At 38.9% G+C, this 20,679-nt stretch overlaps 1 protein-coding gene across 2 annotated transcripts; it reads right to left on the bottom strand.

The window, feature by feature from the left end:
- Window positions 1-571: 571 nt before the first annotated feature.
- sp4 (Sp4 transcription factor) lies at window positions 572-20,548 on the bottom strand. Of its 2 annotated transcripts, none has more exons than XM_031903997.1 (6): window positions 19,903-20,548; window positions 18,391-18,476; window positions 16,522-18,079; window positions 12,650-12,878; window positions 11,546-11,745; window positions 572-6,634 (listed from the first exon to the last, which is right to left on the bottom strand). In XM_031903997.1, exons 2-6 carry the CDS (start codon window positions 18,457-18,459, stop codon window positions 6,387-6,389), a joined length of 2,304 nt encoding a protein of 767 aa, XP_031759857.1. In that variant the 5' UTR covers window positions 18,460-18,476; window positions 19,903-20,548; the 3' UTR covers window positions 572-6,386. The 2 variants fall into 2 exon arrangements, with proteins under 2 accessions (XP_031759857.1, XP_002933342.2); XM_002933296.5 differs by lacking the exon at window positions 19,903-20,548 and adding an exon at window positions 19,493-19,861.
- Between the last annotated feature and the right edge of the window lie 131 nt (window positions 20,549-20,679).

Raw genomic sequence — 20,679 nt, 5'->3', positions numbered from 1 at the left:
TTTTGATCATTCTGCCCCTTTGTGTTTGTTGCCATATATATCTGCTGTCTGTACATGGGCAGATTCAATGCTCCCAGGTGCAGGCACAACTAGAAGAATTTTGTACAGGTGGATTGTGAGCCTGCGCTTATATGTAGGCTGACAATCCACCCTGTGTGCCCTTGCCCTTATATTGTAGTGACAACCACTAACCTGCAGCACCTAATATAATCCTATTTACCCACCCTCCTCCCACAAGTATGCCATTTCTAGAATATAGACAGTATCTTTATTTAAACACAAGTATCTTTATTGAAATACATTGGGTTGGGTTCATGAGCCTAAGCCATGTGCATACATTAAGCTTAAAAAAGAAAATTACTATTAGTGGGAAGTTTACTTGAGTTACAGGTTAAAATTAAAAAAGGTACCACGTTGAAACTCTCTATATGAATGCCTATGTAAAAAAAAAAAAAAGAATAATGTTAATAAATGCAAACCTAGCATTAGTTGTTGTTACAGGTCCTTTTTCGTTGCACTGCTGGCTCAGAGAGGCCAAATAGACACCCTCAAGCAAACTTGCATTACACTCTTTGAACAACAAGTTTCACATAATTTTATTTGCAAATCCACAAAAAGGAACAAAAGTGTATACAAATCAGCACTGTAAAAATGATAAATCAGAGGTTATGCTGGCAATATTCAAGGAATTTATTTTTTACGATCCTCTCGTTTTTTTCCCTCAAAAATGTACAGTTGGTACTAAAAAACATGATCTGTTGCAAAACTTATTTAGAATATTTTTTTTTTCAAAATGGTGCCTAATTGAATACCTTATGGTGCATACCGACTTACTTTTTCTTAACATGCACAAACTAGCATAAGGCATAAAAATGAACTAAATACAAATACTGTTGTAATAAAAGTGCCCTAAAATTGACAAGTTATACCTATCGTGCTTTCTTATGTCACACGTTAACTCTCATTCTACTATGTCAGAAAGGTGACAGTTTAAACTTCTAATGCAATGTGCAGAATGTCCACTAGTCTACTACAGGAATATATAGTTTAAGGAAAATGAATCTAACACTGAAATGCTATCTTGATAAACACACATAGACAATTACACCAATGCATTTTTATCAAACAGTGGCATGTGAAATGAATGAAATAATAAAAAATAAAGCACATTTATGCCCCACTAACAAAACATGTTAATATACTTTAATTAACCTTTTACAAAGAACACAGACAGCTTGAAAGTTAAATTGCACATAACAAACCTTACAGATCCAGTTACCTGCCTGGCAAAAGCAAGGGACTAGCAGGCTATATTCATAAGACAAAATCTCTTTTTGAATACATGGATTTTCATCAGCCATCATCAGAATTTACATAATACACCATCAATCTCACTATGTCCTATATATGTAACATTACTAATAATGAAAGCAATATTGATTAAAAAAAATGGAACTGATTTATTTCTTTAGTTGGCCCCTGCAACTTTGAATTTATATGTGCATTTCAGTTTAATCTGCATGTACTGTTTTATTAGCAACTGCCTTTATATATCAGTGCCTACATTACGAGCTGGGGGTTTAAGCAAGTTTTGACCTGCTAACGGAAGCCTAAACACAAAGGTTCTGAAAACCTCTGTCTTTTACCCTTGCTTGTGATGTATGACAGAAGTGGTATAGGATTGGTAGGACTCCACATTTATGTAATGCCAGATAAGCATTATTACATCTACTGGTTTAAACTCAAGAAAGAGATTTTGCATTTATATGCCACCTAGAAGCAGGCCTCTTATTAACAGATCCATAACAGTCAATGAACAGACGGAAGACTCTGAAAAAGATGTAACCATAGTTGCCAGTAATAGACAAATTGCAATTAGTCTTACTTTTTTCTGCAGTGCTCCTATGTAGCAACGGTAGCTAAAGGATGTGTATCAATTAGATTATGGATGTTGGTGAAGCCAATCAAAACACTGCTGTCTGCCACAGGTATCTCCTAATTGAAAGTACCAGAAAACTAAAAGTGGGAACCAGCAATCATAATGCCACATACCCCATTGCTTTTAAACAGGGATGCACCAAAGGTCCAATGTACCCTAGCAACTAGTGCTCTGAATGGAGAACTTGAAGGGGAAAAACGAGAAGCTCTAAATAGTACGAAAATTAACAAAAGTAACAATAGCATTAAAATTGTAGCTTTACAGAACAATAGTTTTTTGCCTGCCAAGGACAGTAACCCCAATTTAAATCTTGGAAAGCAGAAGAAGTAGGCAAGTGATGCTGGAAGTTGATAGGGATAAGCCATTCTATAGCATAATAAAAGATAACTTAAAGGTGAACTACTCCATTAACGTCACGTGACGCAAAGCATTGGAGTACTTGGCTCAGATCTGCATAAACAAATTAAGAATTGGGTTCAGTTTGGATCTTTTCAGATATTATTGTTAACAATAAGTAAAATAAAATGTCCCTTTTTCAATGCAGTACCAGTTTACACCTCTTTTGGCCAAAAACTGTGATGCAATCTTTTTTCATACAAATGGTAATACCGCCCAATTAAGGGAAAAGGTGTAATGTAAAGCAAAATGTATAATAATTACTTTTATCTACATGATGATGTTGGATTTCAAACAATCTGATACTTAAACACATTGTTCCTTCAAAGTAAGTTCTTTCTTCACTGACACATACAAACATACATGGAAAGTACCTCTGTAATCCAGTGGGTGGGATATAATAAACAACAAAGAGCCATATCCTATATTATATCCTTATACAACTAACAGTGCTTAGTGATGTTGTTGGTTACTATTGGTGCTTAGTGATGTAATTTGTCACATGACTCACTGAAACCTGTATATTTTAGTAAATAATGTTCCCCCTGTTGTAAAATATGAGAATATTAGTAGTCATTTCTTGTCAGTTCCTTGACCTGTATAAAAGCACTCTTTTTATGGTTAGGGAAATCCTTAGTGACTTATAATATCCTTATATTTTACAATAGGGAGTACTTTATTCATTAAATATACAGGCATAGTGCTCTAAATTAGCAAAATACATGTTATCTGAAAGAGCACAAGGCCTAAGATTTCTTAATAGTACAAACAAACACACACTCACTGGATTACACAGATGAATTCATTCAATTCAGTACTTGATATAAAAGAGCCAGTCACACCAACAAATGAAAAAAACATTATATACATTATAGATTACATTTGTATGTCCACCAAATACAAATATTTCTCATCAACAGTTGCATTTTGTATAAGAGAGTTTTTTATGCTATATGTCCATTAGAGACATGTGGCTCATTTTTGTCACCATGTAGCTTGTTATACAGCCCTGCATCTAGAAGCAGCTGTAGCTCAGAAAAGCAGAATTTAGGGTTTGAAGCTGAAGATGCCTGCCGCTGCCAGTGTGTGCCATAGGCAGAGCCATTACCATGCTATGAGAAGCGGAGACAGGCAATTAGGGTCATTTTGAGTTGCTCTTAGGAAGCCCCTTATGCCATAGCCCTTAAAACCTCTTAAGCAAAGACACAATTGTTGTAAGTGCTGGTTAACAGTATAGTGCCTTTGTTTATTTCCACTTAATGGTGTAACTGGCCCTTCTTAAAAAAAGAATCTGGGATTTGCTATCATTACAATGCAATGTGCAAGGTGGAGAACAGTTGGAGGCAAAATGTAACTCTCTGTCTGTAACTGCAGTGACACGTGGACCTTGGTGCTCCAAAAACTTCCAATGATAAGTGCGATACTGAAAGCCCAAAGTCCACTAATCACCATACAGTGTGGGTATATTGTCATTCAGTAGCATTCTGAAAGATGACAGGTGGAGAAAGGAATTGTCCCATGTGTTAGGGTGGACCTAAAGAGCACTATGGCATTAGATTTAATTTTTCCTCTACAAATGCCACATGGAAACATTAAGAATTGACTGTATATATTTTCCATTTGCTTTCTTTCTCCCTAACATTTGTCAAGTTATAGATGTTCCACCCTGGTAATTATAATGCCATGACAAATAATCAGGGGGGAAGGTGGTCTGGTACTCCATGTATGGGATGATGCCATTGGTGACATGAAGACAATTTCCTTAGTTTTCAATGTGTGGGTAGTGCAGCCCTTTACCGCAAATGGACCATGAGTTACTGAACAAACTGATTTATTTCACTGTGGTTAAAACATGTCTTGGCTGCTATTTAACAGCTATTCTTACAAAGTATCACACGTGAAAATAAATAAATCAAATATACAAAAAAAAAACTACTGGACATGCAGACAGGCCAAAGCATTTCATCAGAAATGTAAAGGTCGGGATTCATTTTATGATAGAGCCACTGTATAAAGCAAACAAACATACATTCAACTATATCAAGGTTCACACTATTTCTAGAAATAACAATCTAAAGCAAGTGCTCAAAAATAGACTTCATAATTAAGCAGATAATGTCTATCTGTATACATATATATACATAAATATTTACACACATACACATCCAATTACTATAAACTTGAAAGGATGACTTGTTTATACAGTGTCCCATAATGTATACACACACAGAACTATGAATCCTCCATGCAATAATATTGATTCTTGAATGAGACAGCCCAATGGTGGATGAGATCACTGAGCACCTCTGAATAAAAATAACTCCACTGTCTTAAAATGAACATTATAAAGAAATCATTTTGAATAAAAAAAATGAATTGGCAGTCACTTATGAAACAAACAAAATCTAAGAAGCCCAACAACTATCTGTTCCATAAATGATAAATACAATATACATTTTTAGAAGGACATTGTATTAACAATTAAAACAATAAAATGCATTTATACTCAATACACGCACACACTCCCTTCCATATTCAAAAAAATATTTATAATGACTACTTAAACTTAGCCAAAAAAACATGAACATCTTCATTACCAGGAGGACCTATATAATGCCACTCTCTAAAGCCTTGCTCGCACATGATAGAACTGCTCAGATTTTGCTGAACTAGAAAAAGCATATTTCACACAATGTCAGACCTGATACTTAATAACCCTGTTCACACTGAATGAATTTTCTTTTACAAATCTGCAGCTGTAGCCTTTCTTGGCCTAGTTTACAATATGCCACTTGAGAAGAATATTACAACAACTACCATTTGTGTAAACAATATCATAGGGCTAAAAGTTAACCAGTTAACCAGCAACCATAGGAATAAGTTTAAGGTTTTGATCAAGATCACAGAATATTAAAATTTAAGATTTTTTTTTCATCTGCTGTTTTACATATATAGAAACAGCATCTAAAACACAAGGGAAAAATTTTTCTCCAGTGAAATGGAAGATGCTGTGTGCACCAAATGCATTAAGAAAGTCTGCTCTGTTTGTAGCTTGTGAGAACATGGCCCAAGGGGAGCGTTATATGCAAAATCTATTGAGAATAATTTAATCATTAGATTCTGTGAAAACAAAACACTGGTTTGACTAGTTTTTGAGGGAAACAAGTTTAACATTAATAATATGCCTTTTGTTGTGCTTTTAGTATTTATACAGCCAAAGATAGTAAAGAATATGTTTTCTCTCACTGGCTTGCTCTTTGTCATATCAGCAACTATTGTGATTCATGAAAATAGCTGAGAACACACCTTCTCATAAAAAGCCAATGCCTACTATTACACCCCTTAATTTATTTGAAATCTACACACAGCAGAAAATACTAAATTTATGAAGGAGGCAAATTCAAATAAAAATCAAAGCGGAATGTGGAAAGACTTGACTGCAGCACTTCAAATGTGTGAGACTTTGCAAAGTTCCATTTGCAAAAACTTTCATTTGAAAAGAGCTATATTTATATATTCATATGTACATAGTCTTAAGGAGTAATGGGACTCACTGTAAATATAATCTTCCTGGTGGTATGAAATTATATGCAATTTGCATATTTTTACAAATAATTTCCTTATACTATCCAAATGGTAAATTAAAATAACATGTCTCTATATAAAAATTATTTATTTGTCAAGACATTTGTAGATTATGTTTTCTACAAACAATATAATATGTTAAGGCCGTTTTTACAAAGAAGGACTTTGTATGTCATTTGTTAGATTTGACATGGACTGTCTGAATTATATTTTTGTCTCCAGGAAGATAAAAAAAAAAAATCGAGATATGCTCAGTGGGTTATACATGTTAAATGTATACATTTTATGAATATTGCCCAGGACCAGGAAAAGGGTATAGTTCACAGCTTTTTATATCTTCATGTTAACCTGATTTTGGAATAAGAAAAAAAGGTTAGAACATGATTTTACCCCAGGAATCTACTCTGTAGAACATCTTACAACTCTGTAAATTACATACAGCAGACTCAGTCTCTGTTGGAACCTTTCAGAATTCATCAATGTTTGTTGAAACATTTGGGGTTGCTGGATTTGAATCTTGGGATATAGCTGCAACTGTGACGATTCTTGGTGAACCTAGAACACCAGTGACAGATGAGTCCAGATCTCCGGAAGTGACAATTGCCAGTGCAGTTCCACCACCCTTCTTATTCTGATGGGTTTTTACATGTTTTGAAAGGTGGTCGCTCCTCATAAATCTCTTTGAGCATTCAGGGCATTCAAATCTTTTTTCACCTGCAAAATTAGACAATTATTGATTTTCTATTGTTTCTAAAAAAATGCTTTATTACAAATATATTACAATTTATTACAAATAATACAGAATTTGATTGAAACACGAATATATGATAAGAACTCTCATAGCAGATTTGGGATCTTCAATGCTAAAATAACAAACCTAAACAAGACTATTTCAGCCGCTAAAAACACTGCTTCTAATCTTTCTGAAAATATCTTTCAGGTTTGCTAAGCCAATTATTGTGTGGTTATGTGCAATTCATGGCTAAGTAAGGCTGATGCCACACGTGGCGTTTTTACGCTGCGTATTTTCTAATTCTCTCGGCGGCTGAAAAACGCACAATATCATCATCCATAGAAATAACTTGAAAAGACTCGAAGAAAACCATACAATGCGTCTTAACACCTTAGCACGGATTTTTCAAGCGTTTGCCGAAATACGCCAGTATTTGCACAGCAACCTATTCCTATGTATACACAAAGGCAGCTGCCAGACCTAGCGGAAATACGCTGCGTTTTTTACTATTTCGCACTTTTACCACCATGGAAACAGGATTTCCTACCTCACCAGTACTAGGCTGAAAAACGCCATAGTCAGGGGCTGTGTGGCTTGTGCTGCGTTTTTAGGCTGAGAAAATACGCAGCGTAAAAACACCAAGTGTGGCATCAGCCTTACTTGCAATGATTTTCCTATCATGTGATCCCAATATGTCCTTAATTATGGTGAAAGTTCAGAGGCAGTGTAATACATTAGCTTTAAATGTCTGGAATCCTGAACATTAATTATAGGGAAGGCTGATTTGATGTTTTTTTTTGTTGCAGTTAAGTATGATTCCTGTAGGGGGCCGTCATTTGTTTTTTTGCTGGATGGCAAAATCTGTCATTGTCATTTGAGGGAGGTTCCCCCTGCCTATTCAACTAGTTGTGTTTATGATGCTGTGCTGTTTTTCTAGCTGACTTTCCATTTTGCCACTGGCTGTTTATTTCATTGTTTTTATTTCTGTAATTTCTTTAACTATATTAGTTATGCATTAAATGTCCTGTATGAGGGGAAATGTATGGTGCTTTACAAAAGGAAAACAGTGTGTTCCTTCTACCAGTTTTGGTGTTGTAAATTTGTTACTTGAATATTTTTTTAATCTTGGCTTTTGACAAAATTACTGGGTTAATTACGCCCTCTAGAAAGTCTAACTTACCTTGTTGTTTAAAGAATAACTAACCCTTTTATTTTAAAATCCCTAAAAAGACTATAAACAGCCCCCAAGATGATATACCACTTTCCCTACACTGAGTTTTGATACAAGCTGAACTATCTATAGGGAAGCTCCAGTCAAAGAGGCATCTACTGTGCATGCTTGCTCTCCAACAGAAATCAGTATACTAAATAGGGCAGAGCATTTACATTAGATAAGGAACAAACTAATTTCTGCACTATGGTTCAGCTTTTATCTAAGAAAGGACATGAATCAATGTAGGGAAGCTATGCTGTCTACTGCAGCAGCTTCCATTTACCCTCAACATGAACATTTTGAATGCCCATATAAAGTGCCCCATGCTAACTCTTAGAACCTGAATACTCAGGGTAAAGGCACAGTTTATATGAAAAATACAATGTGCTCACAGCCGCACTGCACCCCCACTTAATGGTTTAATATTCCTCTAAACTTCCTCTTTTTGCCATTGTATACATCACAGTTTTAATAAAATCTGCCCCTCTTTACATCTAGTTCAGAGATATTTTTAAAGGAGACTTTATACATGAAGGATTGTGCTTAAAAAAGTTGTGTTTTGGACTAATTTACTCAGAAATTCCACCAAAACCCCCACTAGTCCCACCCATCTGTTCCGCTTCCTGCTGGCTGAATACTCTGTATGTGGAGGGGAGCCGGCGGCTCTCAGTACACGGCACTGTAGAATAGGAACCAATCAGCAGCTAGGCTGACCTGATAGGGAACTGAAGCCTGTCTTTGCTTGTGTGAGTGCAAGGCTGTGATAGGCTATCCCTCTCCTGATGTGCTTCTGGCAGGGACTGTTAGGACAGGCCCACCCTTCATCTGAAACATGGACAGAGTCCTGAGAGGATCTATAGTCTCCAATAAAGGGGCCGTTTTTACAGACTGTATTCAATTTTAGACCAATGTGAAACCAGCACCATTTATTATTCATAATTGCCTACAAAATTGCATTTATCCAATATGTCTCCTTTAAAATAATGATGTATACAAACAGATTCTTCTGTTTTACTTTTATCCTTGAAATATTTTATAGGCACATGTGATTGTGCCCCTGCTTGATATACAATTGGAATTCTCTCTTTGGTGCTCTCTAACATTTAATTTTGTATGAAACACTGTTCTAAATGAACACAGTAAATGGATTTTCTAGGGTTAGCATGATATAAGAAACATCACTCTGTATATGTATGTGTATGTATAGCAGATACCAAAATAATCTAAATATATGATTGTATGAGTCTGCATAAAGCGTAGCATAACACATCCTAAACTGGAATAGCTGCTTAAAAAATCCCCAATATGCTGCTTATGAGGATTAAGAATTGCCTTTAAACTAATAAAACCTTATGAAAACACAATACCTGTATTTATATGCTTTCAGTATGTTCTACTGTTCATTTTTATAATGCCTTAAAGGAAAACTAAAGCCCCAGAATGAATACTAAAGGTCCCCATACACAGGCCAATTCTAGCTGCCAATATCGGTCCCTTAGACCAATTCTGCAGCTAATCGGCCAAACGATTGAATTATCCTGGATTCTCCTGATATCGCCCACCTGTAGGTGGGGATATCGAAGAAGATCCGCTTGCTTGGCGACATCACCAAGCGAGCAAATCTGCCCGTGTATGGGGACCTTTAACCAACAGAGTTTACATTATATTAAGTGACCTATTAAAGAATCTCGCCAAACTGGAATATATATATCAGTAAATATTGTCCTTTTACATCCTTTTCCTTGATCCACCATTTAGTGATGGGCTGTGTGCTCCCTCAGAGATCACATGACCAGAAATAATGCAGCTCTAACTGTAACAGGAAGTAGTGTGGAGGCAAAACTCTGTCCATTAATTGGCTGATGTAGCCTAGCATGTATGTGTGCCTTGGCTTGTTTGTGTGCACTATGACTCACATGATCCCTTGAGGAGGCCCTTCATTTTTAAAATGGCAATTTTAGGAGTACCCAATAGCACATACTACTAAAAAAGTATATTTTTATGAAAATGGTTTATTTAAATGAAGCAGGGTTTAACATATGGGCTTGTTTATGCAATATATTTCTAAAAAGACCTACATTGTTTGTATAGTTTTCCTTTAATAGTAGGGAAAATACTGCCAGAACTAAATGTATTATTATAACATTAAAGCATAACTTTAATCCCCTACCTACTGCTACCCTACTTCCAGCATCGCCATACTGCTGAAGGTATTGGATCATCTAGAAAATGCCAACCAATTGTTTATACAGACTAGGTGACATCCTTATCATTAAGAGCAATATACATTTTTCTTCTTATATTCCCTATAAGCCATCACAAAATCATAGATTTCTTAGTATCCACTGAAAATTAGCATTTTCTTAAAATCTGCAACACATTATTTATGAAATTGATAGTAAAAGAAAATTGAGTTCCAGAGTTCTCACAAATACAGTTACAGCTAAAATAAATGTGCTTGCCTTGGGCTGCTGTGACCCGAAATTGCCCTTGCACTTTTAAGAATAGACTGCTTTTATACTATATGCTTATGGAGGATACTGGGGGATCCTTTGGAGAAGTGCAATGTTAATGCATGTTTGCATGAGTGGCTAGCTAACAGCAATATATTAAAAAAAGCCTTGCAGAAAATGAAAGAAGTCAGCTATGTGGCAGAATTTATGAAGATGTAGCCCATCAACGCATTTTTATAGACCTTGCCTGCCAAGGGCATTTTCTGTGATATTATAGGACACATGTACATCCGCAAATACACTGAGCAAAGTGCATTTCTCTCCCCCACCCCCCCAGAATTCAATAGTCATTGCAGTTGCAAGGGGGCAAATGTGCTTTGTACAATTGTGCTGCGACTACTGCTATTGCATCCAATTCAGCAAAATTACCACAACTGTTTGCATATTTAGTTGCAAATCAGATGCAATTGTACTAAAATCTGGCTGGTGCCATTTTCAGTGTTTGGCATGTGAGTGACATCGGCATTTGATTATTTAGGAACAACTGTGCTGCTACTGACGTTGGGCACAAAGGGAACCCTGGAGGAACCACGTGGTCAAAAGATGTATTAAGGTCTGAACTCACATTTTGATAAATCTGCCACTGAGTTTCTGTAAGGAATGACAGAAGATGCCAGTACTGCCGGTCTTAAATGTTAATAAACGGCATTTAAAATCATTTTCATAAGGGACTGGTGGAAAACTAGTGATCACTTCCGCCCTGCCCTACCAAAAGTGCAGGCATACCAACATGACTTTGTTGGTGGGGAGTGTGTGTTGCTTATGTACAGTAGATGCTTGAGCATAGGTCTTACCTATGGATACAAACACCCCATTACTTGCATTGTGTTGATTATTCCCTCACAAAGATAGGGTCATGTGCAATGGATTCTGCTGGCCATTTAAGGTGCATTTCCTCCAGACCTCACAGACTGGCCATAAATTCTCAGACCATGTGTAGCTATTGTAATTATAAGTGGTAAAAACCAGGCCCTAGCTCATCAGAAGCTGTATGGAGGGCAGTTTAAGTTGATTGGCTCTTTTATTATATCTTCATTCTGAATGATTCTTTGAAGTGAAACTCAAATGTGCGGTTTTTCTGTCCCAATATCTGATGGCAGCAGCAACACCTGTGCTCTGCTAAGAAAGCATATTAACAACATTAAAGTGAAGCAAAGAGCATTTACCTGTGTGAGTCCTTCTGTGCCTTTGTAATTCATCACTTCTTGTAAACCTTTTGCCACAGAATATCCAATTGCAAACAAAAGGTCTTTCCCCAGTGTGCCAACGTAGATGAGCTCGGAGGTGAGAGGTCTTCCCATAGACCTTGCCACAATTCTCAATATGGCAGATGTGTTGTTTCTTTTTTCCAGGTTCACTGTTACCTCTGAGTAGAAAAAAATATCGTTATCAAAATACCATAGACATATACATTTTTAAAGGACAAAGAAAGGTTCTTATAAATTAATACTTAGTCTAGAGGCATTTGTGTAAAATACTCACTATATAGCTTGATTTCCAGATCCCTGCTGTCTTGTGTCTGATATGGCACTGGCAGCCTACAGCACTCTGAAGACTCCTGTGACGTCAGAGAATCTCTCCCCCTCTTACTGTGGGCTGCCAGCGGCAGCCTTAAGTCACAGTGCCTTGTATTTTGCGCTTGTGCACATGTATATAATGTGCTATCCCTTCCCTTCTGTGTCTGTGCAAGCTCCCTTAATAACGCCCCCAGCCAATGAGAAGCGGAACCACCATTGCCATAGCAACGCATGTCCGCAATTGATTCGCTCATTTCTTCTGTGCTACCTAGACTCAGGGGGGAAGGAATGCTGCACATGCTCAGTATAGACAGTGAGGGAGAGGAAAAGGGTAAACCCTTTAAAAAATGGTGGCGCCATTCACAGAAAAGAGTATGCAGCATGCAGTAAGTGTAACTCTGTAAATCTTTCATTAGGCAAGCCAGAAATATAGCGTTTTTACTTAACAATAGTAGTACTATTGAATAGTGTGCTTAATAGAATTTGACTTTCATTCTCCTTTAAGAAACTGTGTTTAACCCTTTTGTGTCGCAGAAAGTAGAATTTAGAGTGTATGTCAGCAATTCTGCCTCCCACTGAAGGGCTTCTATGCTGCAGGAACCCAAAAAACAAGTATGGAAAAAAGTCTTTGGGTGTGTGTGGGGTGTGTGGGTGTGTGTATCTACCTGCACGCAGAGGACATAAGCATTGTTACCACAATACAAGGAACTTAGAATTTAGAATTTAACTGAAGAAAAGAATTTCCATACATACCTCCCCTCTCCTTCTCTACAGTTAGGACAAGAACATGCAACTCTTCTTAACCTCTTTCCAGTCTGCACCTCTTGATCTGAAGATGGTTGTGATTGCTGAAGTTGCACTTGTGTTAACTGGTCTGGACTGACTGCGCCAATAGTAGCATTCGCAATGCCCCCCACTGCTACAGTCACAGGAGCTATGGTAGCTTGTTGTACTTTTACTCCCTCAGCACCTTGTTGCTGTCCTGCAAAAGAATAAAGCAGTACAAGTTACATAGCCATAATGTATTTGTTTGCATCTGTAGCATTTAAAAGAAAAGGAAAAAATATTGTTTATATACAGGAAGACCAATGGAAGAAACAACTATAAATAAATCTTTCACATGCTTGGGCTTAGTTTATTGTATCTAAAAGGGAATATATATTCAGACATATTGGTTTAATAAACAGACACACACACACTATATATAATTAAAAATAATGTATCAAATATTTATGACCTGGAACCTACACATGCAGAATATTAGCCATTATATTATACTTGATAGTCTACTCAGGAAGAATATTTGAACATTTTACGCTCTTTATTTACAGGTATTTTCTGAGGGAACAATTAGTTTACCCAGGAAAATGATGCACATTGTATTGTTAATTTCAGATCTCTCCTGAGCAAACAGATTCCCACACTCATGAGGAAGCCAAATAATGGAGACACCAAAATATAAACTGTAGCTAAGTATTTAGTCATTCAAATCTGCATAGCTGCTTTACTGGCTTTATGGTAGGGATTCTTGGTATACACTGGATAAAAAGAAAAAAAATGCCTCATTCAGATGGAATTATGTAAAAAGAGGCCTTGAACTACCTATGCCCCAAATTACTTCAGCATAGAACAAGGGAGCGGTTATATGACTCTACAAGCATAAAGGGGTGGTGAAATGGTCCCAAAAAGGGACCGAAACGTCGGTTGTACATGCAATTATAATACACTAATATTTGTTTGAACCACAAGACCCTTGGTGCTGGTTGTGTTTGATTTGGTATCTATTTGGTATTCCGTGCACAGGGGCAGCTACATTGCAGCAACTTTCGGAGTGTGGTGCTGTCGTGTGGACTTATATATATATAGTTTGTTCAGATAATGTTTATGCACCTTTTTATATTTTTCCCTTTAAAAGCACTTGTCTTGCAAAACACAGAGCAAGATCAATTAACTACACTCTTGCCTAGGGAGTTATTTCTCAAATTTTGCTATAGACCCGTGGCTGAGGAAGAACAAACCAATAATCCTTTGAAATTAACCAATCCAAAAATCTAAAGCAGTAGTTCCCAAATTGCAGGGCTCAGCCTTAATGCTAATTAGTGTGAGAGTAGGTAGAGATTGAGGGAAAATATACACCTGAATAGCCACTTGAGGTTGAAACTTGTGATGAAAACATATTTGCTGTCTTATATATTCTTACAGCTATGGCTGAATAGCAGATTCACTGATATTTTCTTTATCTGTAACCTTGTTATTTGGTAAAGGGGGCCCTGACTAAAGACTGGACCTTCAAACAAAGCTTAAAGGAGACATGTTATATTAAGTTCATATTCAGTTATAATATTCATCCTCCCTCAAAATGTGAAATGATGCAGAAAGAAAGATGTTTTAAAAGCATTTTACCTGCTAAAACTGTCATTATACGAGAGCTGCATACACAACCTCTCTAATCAGAAGCCAGAGTGAGATGAAACATGGGAGTGTCGCTTCAGTCTCCCACAGGAAGTGGTCACAGCACTGACAGGCTTTACTCAACAGCAGGGGGGGAGAGAGGAGCAAGTAGAGAAGGAACTACTGCCTGTGACATCGCTAAGCCCCGCCCACTCTATGCATATTCACTGCACTTTAAGTAGCTGAGACTGTGTCAGTGAAGTCTATCAGGGCGGCTCTGAGCAACATACTGAAGAGTCTAAGCTGGAAGCTTGCAAAAGGTCTGAGTAGAGCACAGTTTTCAAGCAGTTATGGACATATTTGAACCCAAAGGTATTAAAATAAAAGCACTTGCTTCTATTTTACATTATTTTACATGGTTTAGTGCATTGTAAAAATTTATGGTATATATCCCCTTTAAAGGAGAAGGAAAGGTAAATTTACTGGGGGTGCCAAACTGCAATCGCTCACCTTATTCCCCCGGGTTGGTGCTCTTGTTAGGAGAAAATTGCACCAGCCCAGGGTAGCTGCGAACAAGTGATCCTCTATCTCCTGTCTTTGTGATCCCAGGGCTGACACATGCGTAGTAGAGTGAAGAAGCCATCTTTTTTTGTTAAATTTCAGCTTTTTACTCTACTGCACATGTGGCGTGAAGACAGAAGAGGATAGCTCTCTTTCAGCTACCCCAGGCTGGTGTGGTTTTCTCCTAACATGAGCACTAACCCTAGGTGCCTAACATTTTGGCACCCCCCAGTTATTGCACCTTTCCTTCTCCTTTCAGATCAAAAATTCTGATAATGACTGCTCTAAAAGGAAAGAAAAAAAATAAAGCTTCCATCAGGTAGATTTTTTGAGCTGGTTGCCAGGGGGTTAAATGACTGATGTAGGCAGTATCTTCAGAAGCTAGTCTGCACAATTCTTCCTGTCAGCTGTCAGCTTTAAAAAGCTGAAGACGGGTGAGACAACTGAGAAGAGCAGCTTCCTGAAATGCTGCCTACATCATTTAACTCTCTGGAGGCTGGCTGGTAATGCAATTCATAAATGCCATGTCAAAAGCAAAATATTACTATAAAACTGTTAGTTACATAAAATGCTAAGAAAATATTCATATTTAAAAATCAAGACCTAATTCTAAGATGAACAGGCCCTTTTAAAAAGACACATATGGAAGATGCCCAATTAAGGGTGGAATAGATTTAAGCAAAGTCATAAACCCTGATTTTTTTTTATAAAGGACAACTAAATCCTAAGACTAGTATTTAAGTTTTCTGCATTGATAAACAGGCTGCAGAGTGCACACTCACACACGTGCCAATCATGGCATAAGTCTGACATCATCATGGAATGCGATAAAGCATCTCTGCACCTGAAATGAAGTGTAGAAGGGAACTGTGATAACTTCAAACATGGCACTGCTATACAGGTGCTATATGCAGTTTTAACAATGGTCCCAGGGTGGGTGTTCATGGCAGTAGAGCAAAAAGCCAGCGTTTTGCTTCTAAATTTCACTTTAATGGGCTTGTGTTCCATACCTAAAGCCATACACAGGATCCATAAAGAGGAAGAAGCTGGCAACATGGAGCTCCTACTACAGGGGTACTACAGGGTGGTGCAGTAAGAGGATCACCTGCCCAGGATCTCAGGTAAGAGATAATAATTACTGGGGAGGGGTCTAACAAATTGTCACCCCCAGTGATGCCTTTCCTTCTCATTTAAAGCAAATTAACAGGTTATTTCAATCAATATTACCAAAACTGCACAATATCTACAAAAGAAGCATTTGTATATCTGTCAGTATAACCCTTATGCAGAAAGTTCTTCTTTATAATATGTATGCAGGAAATAGTCTGCTGTCAATAAAAAAACTAAAAAGGAGTTGTAGTGAACAAATAGATGGTTACATATTCATGTGCCTGAATTAGAGATTTCCCTATATAAGTATATATGTGATTCAAACTAATTTTCTAACAGTAGAACCAACAGTTCTTAGGTAGAGGTCCTAAAAATAAATGCTGTGTACTTCTGAAATACTCCATGTAAAAATATAATGCTCAACACATAAAGCCTAGTTAGTGTCAACACATGAAACGCGGATGGCAGTGTTTAACTAAGTGCATGACAGAGACAATAAATATTAGTAATAAGTATTTTGTATCGCACAACATTTACTAACATTACACTCAAAAGGCGCTTACCTCCAACACTTGTAATTGTTACTGGAACTCCTTGCACTTGAACACCTGCAGCACCAAGGTTTGCTACACTTACAGTCTGCAAATTAGGGACAGATGTAAAATGAGCAGCATTGAGAGTGATAGGTGTACCTGCCACTGTAACTGGTGCAATCTGTGCTATTGTTGTGCCACTGCTTGTAGACACTGGGGTTAATGTTAACTGCTGCGGTAGTCCAGGGTTTTGGACCTGTAAGTTTTGAAGACTTTGAATATTTTGAACCTGAACAGTCTGCCAACTTATCTGCCCTGATGGTGTTAATGTTGGGGCCCTTATCAGCACCTGGGTTGGACTTAAAGCCTGAAGCTGAACATTTTGTAGCTGCTGCTGTTGAAGTGTCTGGATTGTCTGTCCTGATTGAAGTTGAAAAGACTGCTGTGGTATGGCTTGTATGATTTGTTGCTGAGGCTGCTGGATCTGGATCTGCTGTAAAACTGGCTGACCCACAATCTGCACCTGCTGCAAAGAGTTTGACTGTTCGGACATATTCTGTAATCCATTTGACTGAAGCTGATTACTGCTCTGGGCTTCCCCATCTGTAACAGAGGATGGGGATTCTTCTGTGTTACGTTCAGCACTTGCTGATGTGCTTGTATATTGGTTTGTTTCAGCAGAGCTGACAAGGGTATCACTGCTTGTCAAAGTTGCTGATACTGTGGTTGTGCAGGTTGAAGAAGAAGAGGAGGAGGGAGATTCTGGCATGGTACTGACAGAGGAAGTTGTGATGGGTGTGGACAAAAGCTGATTTCCATTGGAAACTCCACCATCAGTAGGCTGAACAATCTGTGCTGAACCACCTCCAGCAGGCATACTGTTTATCACAGGAAGAGCAAGAGTCACTCCTCCGATGTTTATGGGCAAGGTTGTCACTACTTGAGCTGGAGCACCAGGGATAGTTTGCAGCTGTAATGGTATAGAAACGCCTGGACGAATCTGCACTGGAACAGTTTGATTTGCTAAATTCTGTGCAATTATATTTCCAGATGCTGTTCGGTTACCAGCAGTAATAATAGCTTGATTGTTTCCAGCAGGAATAAACTGTATCTGACCTTGTAAATCTTGTAGTGCAGTGGTATTTCCAGGGCTAATCTGTATATGTTGCCCTTCCACTGTCTGAATTTGAGGAATAACCTGATATTGCACATTACCACCAGGTGTTTGTACCTGGATGACTTGGAACTGCCCAGGGGCAGTGGCTGCGTTGCTAGGTTTGCTTTTTGTGGGAGATGCATTTTCACTGTTAATGCTAGAAGAGGCTGCTGTGCTAGCAGCAATGGCTACTCCTTGCTGTGTGATGTTATTTTCTTTTGAAACAGGAGGAGCTGCTGCAACAATTTGCCATGCACTGCCAGCCAGCTGAGTGGTCACCAGTTCTAACTGCTGGGGTTGGTTCTGAAGTTGAACAAGACCTTGGCTAGGATCTATAATGATCTGCTGCTGTCCTGCGCCTTGATTTTCCCCAGTTGTTCCTATTTTACTGCAAGTTGCTGCTAGCAAGGCCAGAGGAGAAGGCTGTGAGTCCTGTCAAAAGAGACAAATATAGGAGGGCGGGATTAGTGTTGTTGGGGTGTGTCTATTTCTGACAGTTTTAACATTAGCTCTTGACAGGAAGTGGTCTCTTTCTGAGAAGTACTGGTGCTGTCACTGACTTGGCTGTTAACATGTAAAGCACAGGAAGCACACTGTGTAGAGATATAAATATATATAGTTTTTATTTATTTATGTATTTATTTTTTTTCAAATAAATGAAATAATGCTTTCTTCTCAGTAGAAACACCAGTAACTTCTAGACAGCATTACATTCACTTGCCATTAACATTTAATATTACTACCTGTGAACCAGATGCTTTGCCTTTTTTTTTATTCTCAGATTCACTTGCTTTTCCTCCTTCACTTGCCATTTCCTCCTCTGTCTGATCTGCAAAGAAAGAATCCATGTGTTAGTTAATAGCAGAACTAGATAATCTGCTAACAAAACCTCTCTCTGTGCAGCTACCAGGTTATAATTCTCAGTATCTCACATCCTTCAGTAGATGCTGTAAGGCTGCAGGATGAAAACGCCCAATATATATGGTGTGAAATACCCACTACTGTAAAATACAAGGATATCAGAAGTCACCAAAGTGTTCCATAACTATAAATGCACAAGGCTGCAGGGCAGGTGATTTTATACAGATCAAGGAACAGGCAGTACATTATTTGTATTAATACACAAGTTTCAGTGAGTATTGTGACAGGAATTACATCACTAAGCACTGTTTATGAGGATATATTTTACATGATCTTCAGAATGCTGTGATGTGTGTTATCAAATAATATGATTTCATCCCCATCTGACCTTTATACAGAATTTAATGTACTGCAGGAATGTCCATGCTGTGGCCAAACAGCTGTTATTACATGGTAGACCAGGGTATTTACTAACCTACACACCTACTGAACAGAACATTTTAGCAACCAGTCTTTAAACAGCTGTTTGATTCCCAGGTGGACAGTCCCAGGTACACATCATCATATTACAACCCCCCATCTCAGTAAAACTGTACACATGGTATTAACAATGCATAGTCTTGCAGGTGTAGTTGACTCAAGCAGCTAGAACAGGGTAACATAAATGGGGGGGAATTGGATAAGGAGTTCAATATAATAATAATCCATTATAGAAAGAGCTGTTAAGGGGTGCTGCCATCCAGCTGTTGCTGAACTAGCAGTCCCAGAATTCCAGCAGGAGGGATTCTGACATTTGTTGTTGTGCAACAGCTGGAGCTCCACAGGTAGCAGATCCCTGCTACAGACACATGTCATGCTCAGAAAGCCAATGGATGCAGTCACACCCCACGGGAGGATTCAGGGCATGATGGAGAAGGGGCATGGGGAGGAGGTGGGAGGGTGGGAGTGAGGGGTGAAGGCAAAGGGGTGGGGGTTGTTACGTACCGCTCATGGTGAGTTAATGGCAGTACTTATTCGTGGCGGTGCTAAGCAGGAGGAAGGGTAGAGGCTGGAGGGGATGGGACGGGGGGTGGATAAAAAGGCCGGTCGCTGAGGCTCAGGGAGGCTGCTGGAGGAGGAGGAGGGATGGGGGGCCTGGCTCTCTCTCTCCCTGTGCGAATGCCGGCGATAAGGGGGCTGTGGCGTAGCAGCCTCCGTCTCTTCCCCCGCAGCCGGGGCCCTGATTGACAAACCCGGAGAGGGGCCGGGGAGCCGGGGCGGACACACACATCTACATCCCCCCCACCCCACATCGTCTCCATCCAGCCCCTCTCCTCCCCAACATCTATCCCTTACCAGCGGCCTCCTCCCCGGGAACCTCCTCTTCGCCACCCCCCTTCGCCATTGCTGCTTACCAGGCGACCTCTTGCTTCTTGTCCCGGTGATGGCGGAGGCCACTTCTTGCTCCCTCCTCTCCCAATGCTGTAGCAGACCTTAATTATTTTATAGTACTTAGTATTTCTGTCACCCTGTCCGATGTGGAAAATTGTATTTTATTATTATTTTTCTCTGCCGCTGGCCGAATCCCCACCCACTTTTTCCGCCTCCTCCCCCCGGACAGACAGAGCTGGGCGGTAATGGCGCAGCCTGATCCCTCCTTCTCTCTCCACTGCTTGGGTAAGGAAGGCGGGACCTAACGGGCTTTAACTCTACTAGCCCCCTCCCATTCCCCTTACATTATAGCGCTAAGGGATGGCCAACCTGCTACTGTAGCTCTTTTTTCATTGGTATGGCGGTAGTTCTGCAAGTTTAGGTTTAAGGCCTGCTTTAGCCTACCAGCCATTGTTACTGTATAGGATTATGTGGTGAACTTCAAAACTATTGAGTGGTTTCTTGCCTCATTTCGGTCCCTAAATGGTAAAACGTATGTTTCTTCCACGATATTCCAGTATTAAAACTAGTGCTTTCACCGACCGTGAATTAACGCATTTATTTAATTCCCCCTTGACGTTACACTGTAGACAGCTTAGATAAAAACATGCTGTGAAACCGAGTCAGCTTGTGGTACTTCAGGTTAATAAAAACTACATCACCCAGAATGCAACTCGGAAAACTCTCCAAGTTTTACGCGTACGGCTAGTGGGAGAGAAGTGGTAAAATGAAATGAACCTGTCAAGTTGCATCCTGGGAAG

This window comes from Xenopus tropicalis, chromosome 6 (genome assembly GCF_000004195.4).
Source record: "Xenopus tropicalis strain Nigerian chromosome 6, UCB_Xtro_10.0, whole genome shotgun sequence".
Taxonomy (NCBI): Eukaryota; Metazoa; Chordata; class Amphibia; order Anura; family Pipidae; genus Xenopus; species Xenopus tropicalis.
Note: the sequence above shows the minus strand (reverse complement) of the source record. Positions and strands in the feature narration are given on the sequence as shown.

Bases quoted from the DNA above. Each gene is read 5' to 3' on its own strand.
- sp4 (XM_002933296.5), bottom strand. The intron at 12,879-16,521 runs GTAAGCGCCTTT...ATTCTTTTGCAG, and splicing joins AACAATTACAAGTGTTGGAG to GACAGCAACAAGGTGCTGAG. The intron at 6,635-11,545 runs GTAAATGCTCTT...CTAATTTTGCAG, and splicing joins GCACAGAAGGACTCACACAG to GTGAAAAAAGATTTGAATGC.